Raw genomic sequence first — 13,195 nt, 5'->3', positions numbered from 1 at the left:
AATACTCTGAAAGGATAAATGGCTCCCAGGCTATCTCAATGCTGACTTGATTGATATTTTGCCTTTTACAACTGGTTTGCAGCAGAGAACTGATGCAGGGAAGCTGCGTGTGCACTTCTTGTGCTACGTGCCCTGTCCTCATCTGCTTAGAGCAGCTTTATTTAACTCCAGTGCTCCTTTATTTAACTGAGTGCTCCTCACTTCTCTCATATGACACTGCCCTGGCCAGCAGAACTAATCAGAGCTGCTCACATGCTGTGCTGCCCAGGGATCACGCTCTTTAATAAAGACTGTCAGCCATGAGAAGCTTTTTCTTCTGAATTACACAGCAGCAGCTTCATGGTGCCACAGACACTCTCAAGGATAAAATCAGGTTTTGTGTAGTGAAGCACTCTTTGTTGAATTATTTTTGTCTATAAAAGTTTGTGAGGTTTTCTAAGGTTTGTGTTTTAATGAGTCAGGTGGCCTTAATCCACCCTTTTAAATCAGATGTAATAAAGGAGTTCTTATTTTTGATGAGGAGATGAAAAACAAGCTTATGCCTTTTTTGTTTGCTTTTCTGGCCTGTGTAGCATCCATATCCAACAGAGGATGAGAAGAAGCAGATTGCAGCACAAACAAATCTGACACTACTCCAGGTTAACAATTGGTAAGAACAAAACCCTTAATATCTGTCCTTGTCTCCATGTGCTTACAGCTCAGAAATAGGGAGGAGGATAACTTGGACATCTGGAATTCAACTTAAATATTCTACATATGTTACAAAACATGTATAGAAATACAAGAGCTATGCACTGGCACACAAGCACATTATTTTTATAAGGTATGATAATACTCATGCCATTTAAATTATATAAGGACTCCAGAAAACATTGCAGCACTAGGAATTGGGTTCTATTCCAGTGCTGAGAGAGATGGAAGTACTCTCATCTCTCTTCTGCAAGTAAAGAAGTTGAAGTCTAAAGGCATTTTTAGTGGCCTGGTGGCTGCAGGTGTTTAAGTTACTGTTAGCAGATTCTGTTCTTGTATCAAAGGATGCTCTCTCTGAATGGAGAGGCAGTTCCTCAGCTCCACCAGTTCATGGATAAGCAGGTTCTGTCATGTCTTATCTTTCCTGGAGGTGTAAGATAAGACACCTGCCCTGCAGAAGAGAGGAGGGAAGTGCTGACACATGTCCTGTTCTCCTTGTGGCATCAGTTCCTAAAATTGCTGCAGCAAAGTCCCACTGGGATCTGCCTCAGATTTCAAAGAGGACACTGGCTGTGAGGCTGTGGAGGGGTCCAGGGGGGAAATAGCCAAGATAGTGACAGAACACTGGTTCCAAAAGTGGAACAGCGTGGCTGTGACTGTGTGACCTGTGCCCATGGAGCTCTGTGCTGGGATCTGACTGCTGTCTTTGCAGAGCATTCTGTTACAACTTAGGAACCTGCCAGCTGCACCTGATTTCCTCCCATTGCAGGTAAACTTGGGACCTGGATATTTTTGTATTTTTTTGAAGATGATATCTTCAGTCACAACTCCCTGCCATAGCACATATGTTTAAGTTGATTCAGTTTCAGTATTTTCTTGTTCACTAGCAGAAAGGGGAAGGACAGCAATTAGCATGCTAAAGTAAGCAAGTGAAAATCAGAGAACTGAAATGAACCAGGACAGACCTGACAAATGTGTTTGCTGTCATGTCCTGGATCAGGAGCCCTTGGAAAGGCAGGGAGCCTGTGAAATAAGTAATGCAGAAGCTTAAGGGAGTAAATGAAACCAGACCAAACAAAGCAGGTTAGGCAGGGGCTAGACTTTAGGTGAACCCTAATGAGAGGAGTATCAGCTTTCTGAGCTGGGCTGTCAGCAGGTTTTCTGGTGCTTAGTTTTTAATAAGATCCTGAAGGGTACATACATCTGTTGTGCTGTCTGGAGAATTTTTCCTTCTGAGGTGGGGGAAAAATGCTGTTAGTGCAAAATGATAGAAGTGCTTTCTTAGCTAGTTTGCCAAAATTGAAGGATGCTGATGTTCTAGGAGTGGTTCTACACTTTAAAAAGAATGTGAAGCCCAGCTGATAGAAGATTTCATATTCCTAATTTTATTTTTCTTGCTGCATACTTTGTGAATGTGAGAGACACAGAATTTACAGCCAACTGATCCTAAGTTCACCTTGCCCTTGATTGTATTTAGGTTTATCAATGCTAGAAGGCGAATTCTTCAGCCAATGCTGGATTCCAGTTGTTCTGAAACTCCGAAAACAAAGAAGAAAACAGCCCAGAACCGACCAGTGCAGAGGTTCTGGCCTGACTCCATTGCCTCAGGAGTTGCTCAGCAGCAATCCAACGAGCTCACGATGTCAGATGGTGAGGAGAGCTGCCTGAACATGGATCATAAATTAATTCCTCTCTAACAGGGAAAGGGAAGGTTTGATGCCTGTGCTGGGAGGGAAACTTCTGGATATTTCTGCATAAACGTGGTTTTAATCCGGGAAAGCATAACAGAAATGTGTCACTTTTTCCTCTCTTTAACACTTTTCTGTGGTTTAAGCAAGGGTATTGTATTGGAATTCATGTTGAGAAACTTGCTTTTGTTTCAAAAGTTATGAAATGACAGAATAAAAGATGTAAAACTGAGATGTACAGCTGAGTTCTCTCTGTGTGCACATCAGGAGTGTCCTGTTGGATGAGCAGCACTGGGCTGCAGCTTCATGGCTGCTGCAATTCCACATCTGCCTCACAATGAGAGGCAGAAAAATATCACAGAACCTCCACAGACTTTGACTGAAGTAACTTCCTCAGTGTCAGATCAAACAAAAAGATGTACTTTAAACAAGATAAATAACTGCTTTAATGCCAGGATCATCCTTTCTGTCCTGCTGCTTGGTGCTTTATTCTTTCCAGTTTGTAACAAATTTTCCCTCAGCCACTCTGACGCTGTTCACAGGGGTTTCAGGATGAGGGAAGAGACAAGAATGTTGACTTTATGTTTCAGAAGGCTGATTTATTATTTTCTGATATATATTATATTAAAACTATACTAAAAGAATAGAAGAAAATATTTAATCAGAAAGTTAGCTAAGAATAGAAAAAGAATTATAACAAAAGCTTGTCACTGACTGAGACAATCTGGACAGTTAGACTGTGATTGGCCATTAATTAGAAACAAACCCATGAGACCAATCACAGATCCACCTGTTGCATTCCACAGCAGCAGATAATTATTGTTTACATTTTGTTTCTGAAGCTTCTCAGCTTCTCAAAAGAAAAAAATCTTAAAGAAAAGATTTTTCATTAAACATGTCTGTGACAAACCTCTGCTGGATCTGACAACAGCTTTATCTATTGAAGTTACCTTGAATCTGAACCTTTTGAATCTTGAACATTTTGAACCTTGAATCTACCCTTTTTCTGCAAGGAATTAAGCTGGAACACTTTGCAGAAATGGCCTTGTGGTGACTTGACTGGAGAATTGCTGTAGTGGGTGTCCATAAGACAGATTTAAGATTCACAGCACAAAGTTTAAGATTCCTGACCAACCTAATTCTGACATTTAACTATTTGACAGCCTATATATCTTCTATTTTAATGTAGTTCCTTGAGTTTCTGTGGTGGGTACCTGTTGATTAGAGACCAGTGTTCTGTGGTAGCTGTTGATCAGCACAAAGCCCCATAAAGAGAAGGCCAGAGCGGCGCTGAAGTGCTGTGGTTGTGCCTCCTGCAGGTGCTGTCGTGACCATCACAGCCCCAGTGAACATGAACGTGGACAGTCTGCAGTCCTTGTCCTCGGACGGCGCCACGCTGGCGGTGCAGCAGGTGATGATGGCCGGGCAGAGCGAGGACGAGTCCGTGGACAGCGGCGACGACGACGGCGGCGACCTCTCGACGGCCAACATCGGCGGGCTGGTCCTGGACAACAGCGACTCTCTGCAGTAGGAGCCAGAGAGCCTGGAGGGAAGAAACACTTAGGAAAAAGAATGGACTGACTGACTGACTTTTTACAGTTTGCACAGCAAACATTTTACACAAGTTTTATTTCTAATATGTTTTATATGTAGATATAGAAGGGTGCACTTTTTTGTATTTCATAGTAAGCTTAAAGAGTGTTTTTGCAGGTGCAGCAACTTCTTTCAAATGTGTTTTGGTTTGTTTTTTTGGGGGTTTTTTTGTTTATTTTCCTTTCCTTATTTCAAAAAATTATATCTAGTAATATAAAGAACCACGTAAGCACCCCTTTGTTCTCTGAATTGGAAGTGCTGCAGTTTCTGATGAATTATGCAGTTTCAATTAGTGCTGTTATTTAACACAGCTTTTGATGGGCAGGTGATGTAAATTTAAAGCATGTGACACTAGTGTGTGAAACTTGATTATTGAGTTAGATGCATATATTTGAAAGATGCTTCTGCACCTTAAAAACTGCTAGTCTGAGGTGGACAGCAACACACATAAAAAGGAACTGTTGATGTGTGATTCAGTAGAGAATGTATGGCAATTTAAATAAGTTTAGTTTCTCTCATAGTCCGTGAGCCTGTTTATCATTTGCTATAAAAACTCCTATTTTTACCTTGCTGGGGTTATTGGATAAAAAAAATATTTTTATAAATTCACTAGAAATTGGGATGACAACTGTATTAAGCAGGAGGAAAAAAAAATAATTTCCAGAGGGGAAAAATAAATGTTTAGTATTCCTATTTGGAAGGTCTGAAAATTGACCCAATTTAGTAAACAAGCCTACACTAGCATTCTATGATTCTCAGCTATCCCACAGTGATATACTATATTTGATAATAGCATAAGAAGGGCCCACTGTTTGATGGGATTTTGATATTGTCAAACATTGATTTATATTATGTGTAAACTAATATTCAAATTGCATAACTCTGTATCTAGACTTGTATCTGAAAATATTTGCTAAATGAATATTCAGGTAAGTAAGTTCAAATACCCACAACTTTTCCAATTATTAGAGAAATTTAACAGTTTATAGTTTGTACAACTGAATCTAAAAAAAATGAAAAGTTGCCTACTATACAGTCATGAATTCTGCTATTTTATTGCATTTGAAATATTTTCCCCTAATACAAAAAGAAAAATATAACATGGATTTATATAAAATTTCTCCAGATCTGAAGTTTACTACCAGAATATACAGCAGGCTTTGTTAGAGTAGGAAATCCTTGTGTGTCATTTAAAAAACAAAGAGCTGGTGATAAAAACAGCTGGGTTTTGGTTTGGTTTTGGTTTGGGAATTATTTTTTTTTTGTTGTGGTAACAGTTAATTTCTTTCATTTTCCCAAAGTTTGAAGTCTGTGATTGTCTATCCATGAACATTTGCTTTTGGAACTTTGTACTTCCCATTGTTGAGTACAAATAAGAGACTCAAGAGCCTCATGCTATGATCAACGCCCTCTTTTGTCCCTGTCCATTTGTCACAGTGTTGGCTTAGATCAAAGCCAGAATTTCCTTCTGATTTTCACCAAATCTGGGTGTGCTTCTAACATGACAGGGAGAAAGGTGGTCACCTTTAGAATCCTCAGACACTGCATTTGAACAAAGCCCTTTGGCAGATGCAGATATTTATTAAATACTTAATTTCTGCTTCTCAGAGCACTCAGGCACTTGCTGAGGTCCCCTTGGTTCCAGGAGGATGGAGGATTGTGCTGCTGGACATGCTGAGGTGGCTGGAGGCTGCTCATGGCCGGTTGTCTTCCAAGGCAAGGCTGAGTTGGTAGGAAGAAAAGCTTCAGGAGGAAATTTCAGTGGCATTGCCACACACACATGGAGGATAACAGGAGTTTTCAGTGACTGGGAGTTATTTTTTTAAAATTGTTTTTACTCAACACAAGAGGTGTTTCTGCTCTGGCTCTCACTGGGTCCTGGCTGAGGATCTTCCTTAGTTCAAGGGCTGTCATGATCTGCTCCACTGGACTGGTGATTTCTGAGAATTTGTTTTCTTCTGATTTCTCTGCTTTGCCACTCATGTGCCATGTTTGATAAACAGCACAGGAAATGAATAATGGGAGATGAATTAGGAAGGCTTTGACATAGCTTGGCTGTCTCAAAGGCTGCTGTCAAATCCAGTTTGACCCCAAAACACTTTAAAAGACAAACCATGTACAGATCCTGCTCCTTTGGAAGCATTCAGCCCCTACAAAAGATAGCTAAGATTACTGGAACTCAGATTCTGTATTTTTGTTTTTAGTTGTTTTTAACTCCAAGAGTGCTCCATTACCCCCACCATCTCCATTCAATAGCAGATTATATTTGTTGGTTTGTTTGGGGTTTTTGGAAACAACCAGGCCTCAGGGTTTGCAAAGTTCTGAAAGTTTATTTTTCAGAAAGAAGCCATTTTCTAGTTAGTTGTTTTTTTTTTTTTTTTTATTATAAATTATTACTCCCTCCACCTTATATGCAGCAGAAGTTCTATTCTTCCAAAACATGACCTTGTCTTCAGCTACTTTATCAACTCCTTGAGACTGAAGCTGACAGAGTTTTCTGTGAAAGGGGAATATGGAATAGTTTCACTCTCAGATTAGAAACATTAAAAAAATATAGGGGCTTGAATCCCTAAAACTGAAAAGGTTTCACCAGTGTAAAAGTATTGCTTAACATGTGAAACTCAAATATTTTCTTTCAGTTCAGTGAGAATTCTGTAGTGGGTGTGAACTGCAGGGAAGTGCTTGTTCTTTTCATAATTTAAAAGAAGAAAAAACAAGTAGAGTACTTTGGGTTTTTTATCTTTTTTTTTCTGTGTAGGAAGGATTGCTAGTTTCAGCAAAGCATCACCATTCAGGAAAGGTACATGTTTACATTAGTTAAAAAGTCTTTACAGGGCATCTGACTTTGAGTCTGTGTATAATTCCCCCTGCCCACAGTTAGTCATATTCATATGCAATGGAACTAATTTGGTTTTTGAATCAATGTGATTCTTCTGCAAACACAATTATCGAAACTTTTAATTTTTATATTTTTTCACTCTAACCCAAAACAGGGTTCTCAGTCCAATTTTTTTCAATATTCCTGGAACAGGCAAGGCGATTTTCTGTTGTTTTTTATTAACTTTGGACGCATTGCAGTTCAGCAAATTGATTCCAAAACGATCAGGAGAAGTTTCTGAATGACTGTTACAAAGAAATAATCACGTCAGAAAATGCTCAGAATCAGCTCTGGCTCTGCACAAGGTTTTCTCCATCTGGATTTTGTGTCTCAGTGGAGTCCTGCTGACCTCAGGGAAGCTCCACATGGATCCATGTCAGGCTCATTTGCCTTCTCCTGGTACCTGCTCTCTGTCAGGAATATTTGGAGAGCTCTCCCTTGCCTGCACACCTGGGTCTTTTCCATGGAAACCTGGGTATGGATGAAGGGCTTGGCAGGGCAGGATTTTGTGGTGACCTGGGGTGCAACAAATAAATCTTTTTTTGATGTTCAAGATGCAGCCAGGAGGCAGAGCTGAGTGAGGAATTGCAGTTCCCAGTTCCTGTGCTTCCAAAATAGCTTTAAGTCCGTGGATATTGGAGTGGAATAGGAGCACACGTGGCTCAAAGCCCAACTCCTGGCCTGAGCTTGGCTCAGTTGGTCAGAGATTGGTGCCAGTGACACCAGGGCACAGCTCTGATCCCCACCTGGGCCATTCCCTGGGGAGCTGGACTCCTTGTTGGTCCCTTCCACCTCAGAGTGAAATAATCCATGGATTTGTTTCTGGAAGAATCACAAGTCCACCTTCCTGACTTCAGGAACTTGGCAGCCCAAAGCCTTTCCAAGGGATGATAGTTGCACTTCAACAAAAATCCACAACACCCTGGTGTTTTGCAAAATTGGAACACATGCATTTAATTGTAATTAAAGTTGATTTAACATTTTGTTTTCTGAAGCTGAGTCGTCTTGGGAGAAAAAAAATGAATAAGTATTTGTCTATGCAAGACACAAATGTCAAAAATGTGTGAATTACCCACCTTTAGGTATTGTATTGTTATTGTCTTTCTGCCTTCTGTTCCTTTGATTAGTCTCTTCAACCTTTCAGCCTTACATTTGGCTTAGAGCTGAACAGGCAAGATGTAGTTTTGAAATCCTGTTGGAAATGTAACTAACCTTCATTCCCTCATGAAAATCTCGCATGTTAAACAATTGAGTGAAATGTTTTGGTTTCCTAATAATAAATTCAAGCTCTCACCACCTCCTGAAGACAGCAGATCCATGAACATGCACGTGTGACTGTGGTGTGCAAACCACCCAACCAGCAGCTGGATGCACTTTGCTCTTCCCTCTGCTGAGGACAAAAGCAGCTTCATTTTGCCAAACTCAAACTCAGCATGGATTCCTTCCCCCCTTCCCTGCCCTTGGCATGCTCAGCTCCTTCAGAGACCTTCTGGGCTGTTTAATTTTCAAGTCCTACAAGAACCTGATGGTCCAGTGCAAAGTGCAGTGAAATTGGCACTGATGTGTTTTTTTTGGTGATTGCCCAAATCAGGTAATTTGTTCATTCCTGTCACCTGGAAATACAAAATCCATTCCTTTTCTGTGACTTAGTTCTTTAGGACCTGCTGAGCGATCACAGTTGGTTTTGCCAGAGAAAAGCAAGGTGTGAGAAGGCAGGGAAATGCCTTTCCAACCTTGTAGACACATAAAGACTCAGAGTTGGTGTTAATAAAATCCAGTGTTTCAGGTGGTGACAGAAGCTGCCCATGCCCCTGCCCAAGGATTGCAGCACTGGGTCTGTACAATTGACAATCTTTAAAATGTGAACCCTCTAACTTTTCTTTCCTTGGTTATTAAGGGATTTTGCAGCAACTAATCTATCAAGGGATGAAATTAAAAATGAGAATATGCTTCATGGATGATTTATTTTTACACTGCTGCTCTCTGTGAACAGAAAAAGCACATTTTGGAAGCAAAGCATTTACATTGCTTTAACAGTATTGTTTGGCTGAAAGACAAATACGTTTTCAGGAAATCTTGAGCATAGTTTCAAACTATTTAACCAGTTCTTGGCCAGGGAAAGTCCTTGGCTCTTGTATTTGTTTGGGGTTTCTTGTTTATGCAAATGAAGAAAAATGTTTACTAGTTCTTACCAGTGTGGGGATTTTTATTACGCTTTTGTAATGCAGGAGCAGCTTGGATGAAAGAAGGAATTAGCAGGTAAATAGTCCACAATGTTTGTGACTTTGGGTGGGGTTTTCTTTTTGTTGTTGTTTCAAAATTATCCATTAAAATGGCATGGACATCAAACTCCAAATAATGGTTCCAAGCATATATGGTAGTGATTTATTTGAAAACACTTCCTCTCTGCAAATCCCATGTGTTAACTTGTTTAGCCAGACTGTGACACATTTCTAAAATTACCATGTTCTACCAAATCAGAAATCTTCCGGAAATGAGCAGCTCCTTTATTACAAGATTCTTCTCAACTAAGAATCTCAAACTCATTTTATATCCAGCAAGTCCTGCTCAGCAGAGATTAAATCAGATGTAGGTACTCTTGGATTTACTTTTGTTGAGTACTGGAGCATTATTTATCCCTGCTGGAGCATTATTTATTCCTAATGGAGCATTATTTATTCCTGCTGTCTCTTCCCCAGCATCTGGCATGGTGACACCCACAAGTGCCTCCAGAAGGGAAGAGAGCAGATTTTGGATGATGTTTTGTGGTTAAAGGGTTAATCTGTGGATAGACAAGTAGTTTGTGTTCTAGACAAAGGAGTATTTATCATTTCCTTGTCTGGCATTAGAGGGGTGTCTGAGAGTAGTGCCAATAACTCCTGGAAATAATTTTAACTCCACTGCTGCCAGGCAGCAATTTTTTCCTTAATCTGAAATGAATAAACAACCTAACAAAAAAAAAAAAAATCCCCCACCTGTAAAGTACAAAGGGGAATGGCTTCAGACTGAGAGGGAGTAGGGTTAGATTGGATCCTAGAGAAGATTCTTCCCTGTGAAGGTGGGCAGGCCCTGGCACAGGGTGCCCAGAGCAGCTGGGGCTGCCCCTGGATCCCTGGCAGTGTCCCAGGTCAGGTTAGATGGAGCTCTGAGGAACCTGGGAGAGTGAAAAGTGTCCCTGCCAGTGTCCCTGCCATGGCAGGGAAGTTAGAATTGGATTATCTTTAAGGTTCCTTCCAACCCAAACCATTCTGTGATTATATGATTATGTCAACAAAATGAGGTCCCATATTGAGTATTTTTAGTTGGATGGTTTCAAATTCCCCTGAGAGATAAAGCCCCTCTTCAAGAAGCCATTACAGGAATCAGAAGTAAATAGTTGTAAATAACTGGTGAGCTGGTTTGGTTTTGTGGAGCATCAGTTTACAAAGTCCTTAGTCTGCAGTTTAGGGCTTTTCCTAAGTAACTCTCTTCATAAAAACCAGAGCAATATCCTCAAAGCTGAAGCAAAGGAAAATAAACTACACACACAGTGTGAAATGAGGATTCTGCTAAAACAACCCAACAACATGGCTGGGACACATTAGATATTTATTTATCCATATATAAACTCATGCAAGTTCAGAGTGTGTGAGGTGTGTGGGATTACATCCGTTGTGTATTTAAAACACAGAATTAAAAATCACCATTTAGATATCCTCCTAAAATCTGAAAGCAATGTGACCTGTGCAGGTGAAGTTTGGTTTCTCTTCCTGATGCAAATGAGGTGTGATCTTGGGCTTGTGAAGTAATGAGGGAACACCTGTGGGTATTTCCCTTCTCTGTTGGACTTTGAGGTCACCACTGGCACAAAGCAGGAGCTGAGGTCCTTGGGCCCACTCCTGAAAATTATTCCTTGCACACTTTCCATTATTTTGATCCTAAATACGAACTGAAGCAAACACTAAATGTGTCTGTGGTAATAAAAATTAATTTCGATAATGTTTTGCTAAGATCCAAGGATTTTCCAAGTCACATTTTTAGAAGTCTTGAAGAAACATGCAGATCATGCTGGGCAGGGATTGTCCCTCTGCGCTGAGGCCGCACCTCCAGGGCTGGGCCCAGTTTGGGGTCCCTCAGTGCAGGAGGGGCCTGGAGGGGCTGGAGCGTGTCCAGGGCAGGGAACGGAGCTGGGCAGGGGCTGAGCCCCAGGAGGGGCTGAGGGAGCTGGAAGGGGCTGAGGCTGGAGCAAAGGAGGCTCAGGGGCCCTTGTGGCTCTGCACAAGTCCCTGCCAGGAGGGCACAGCCGGGGGGGTCGGGCTCTGCTGCCAGGGAACAGGGACAGGAGCAGAGGGAGCGGCCTCGGGCTGGGCCAGGGCAGGCTCAGCTGGGACAGCAGCAGCAATTTATTCAATTAAAGGGCTGCTAAACATCGGCAGGGGCTGCCCAGGAGGTTTGGAGTCCCCATCCCTGGAGATGCCTAAGGAAGGCCTGGATGTGGCACTCAGACCTCTGGGCTGGGGACAAGTTGGGGACCAGGAACAGCTTGGATTCAATCTCAGAGGATTTTTCCAACCTTCCGTGATTGAGTAACCAGTGATTGACTTTTCATCTTGAGGGTTGTGTGTGTCCCTTCTCCTGCACCTTCTCTCTATGAGCTACAAACTATGGACACTTCCCTTAATTTCTTACCATTGATCAAATTCTGTTTGCTCACGTTTCTGCACAGCTCAGTTCATGGCCCTGTTTGGTGTGTCAGGTTTAGACTCCTTGCTCTCAGCAGAGACTGGCACACAGAAAAGACAAGGGGATTTACTGATGTGTGCAATTACAATAATTACAAATTCAATTACTGTGCAGATATTGATTTTTCTAAGATTCTTACAATATCCATAGTTCCACGGGCAGGATCCCAATTAAGGCCAGGAAGAAGAGACAATATTTCTGTTACTTTTTTTTTTTTTTTTTTACACAAAAGGACTGTTTTGCACAGCTGATTCTGATTAAGCTTCTTAACTCAGTACTGTAGCTGGATCCAGACCTGAAATCTCTTGAAAATTTTATGCATCATCATCAAATTAAATTCAAAATGGCAAAATTCCAAAGGTTTTGAGGAACTGGGTTGGCATTTGTTAGGTAATGCCTATGCTGCTCTCCCAACTTTCCAGATGCTGGAAACAATGTTCCTGACTCACTTGTACACACAGGGACAATTTCAGCAGCTCCAGAAACAATAATTTATCTCTAAGATCCTCCATTCTGCTTTCAAACAACTGGTTTTGCTTTCTTATAGTTTTATTGGTTTGGTTTTTTGGGGTTTTTTTGTTTGGTTTTTTTTGGTGTTTGTTTGGTTTTTGTTTGTTTGGTTTTTTTGTTGTTGTTGTTTTTTTTTTTTTTTTGTTTCCCCCTTCCTTTCTTTGGAAAGTGGCAACAATTAATCTTTGATTACACACCCTGGACTTTTTTTGGTGTCTCTTGAACTTCTGAACTGTGAATAGCCATGAGTAATGACTCTGCAAATCACTCCAGGATTCAAAGCCAGCTGCTGGAAAAAGCCCAGCAGCCTTGGAGAGCTGAGCTGTGGGTGCTGCTGTGGATGCAGTATCAGAATGATTTTAAAAAGCTGGTTTTAGTGGAGATGCACAATGCTGAAGCTAAATCATAGAACAGAATCAATTAAGTTGAAAAGACCTCCAAGATCACAGAGCCCAACCTTTCACCAATCCCCACTTTGTTCCCAGCCCAGAGTACTCCTATTAAATCATAAAAACCCAAATACACTTGTGTGTCTGTGTGTGTGTGTAGCTCCCATCCTTGTGCAATTTGCTGTTAATAAATGCACTGCACCTTTGGCATGTCAGGGCAGCTTAAAATTTCCTATAATGAAATTCAAAATGACACAAAATGACAATAATGACACTTTCAAAAGTGTCAAATGTTAGCTCTCTCCTTTGCCCCAAATTTCAAAGAAAAATTATTTCTAGAGGGATGTGCTCAGTCCATTACCAACAATGAGTGACCGTGTTCTAATTTAATCAGGGGGTCCTCTAGGAAACCTCTGTTCTCATCCTGATCAGAAATCACCTGCCATGGATGATTTCTCATGGGGAAAAAAACTGGGGAAAAAACAAATGGCAAGCAGCCAGCCCCCCACACTGGGCTCTGCAAATGCAGTCTGGGTGCTAAAGCTGTTTGTGAACCCCACCTGAGGAATTCACTTCTGGAAGGCTGCTGGAAAAGGCAGAAGGACTTGGGCAAACACTTCAACTTCTTGACAGACCTGTGCCCAAAGGAAGCTCCTGATGAGCTTTCATTCATGAATATTTTAATGTTTGACAGACTCATGAGGCAGGCCCTGAGAGGGCTCATT

At 41.2% G+C, this 13,195-nt stretch overlaps 1 protein-coding gene across 2 annotated transcripts in view; it reads left to right on the top strand.

The window, feature by feature from the left end:
- The window catches only part of PKNOX1 (PBX/knotted 1 homeobox 1), a 40,251-nt gene extending 31,416 nt beyond the window's left edge, over positions 1–8,835 (top strand). For both annotated transcript variants that reach the window (XM_058043785.1, XM_058043793.1), the window contains exons 10-12: positions 573–649; positions 2,168–2,340; positions 3,698–8,835. In XM_058043785.1, the coding sequence (XP_057899768.1) occupies positions 573–649; positions 2,168–2,340; positions 3,698–3,909 (462 nt within the window). In that variant the 3' untranslated portion in view covers positions 3,910–8,835. The remainder of the gene's footprint in view (positions 1–572; positions 650–2,167; positions 2,341–3,697) is intronic.
- Positions 8,836–13,195: the final 4,360 nt, after the last annotated feature.

Source organism: Melospiza georgiana, chromosome 2, assembly GCF_028018845.1.
Source record: "Melospiza georgiana isolate bMelGeo1 chromosome 2, bMelGeo1.pri, whole genome shotgun sequence".
In the NCBI taxonomy this organism is placed as follows: domain Eukaryota; kingdom Metazoa; phylum Chordata; class Aves; order Passeriformes; family Passerellidae; genus Melospiza; species Melospiza georgiana.
Note: the sequence above shows the minus strand (reverse complement) of the source record. Positions and strands in the feature narration are given on the sequence as shown.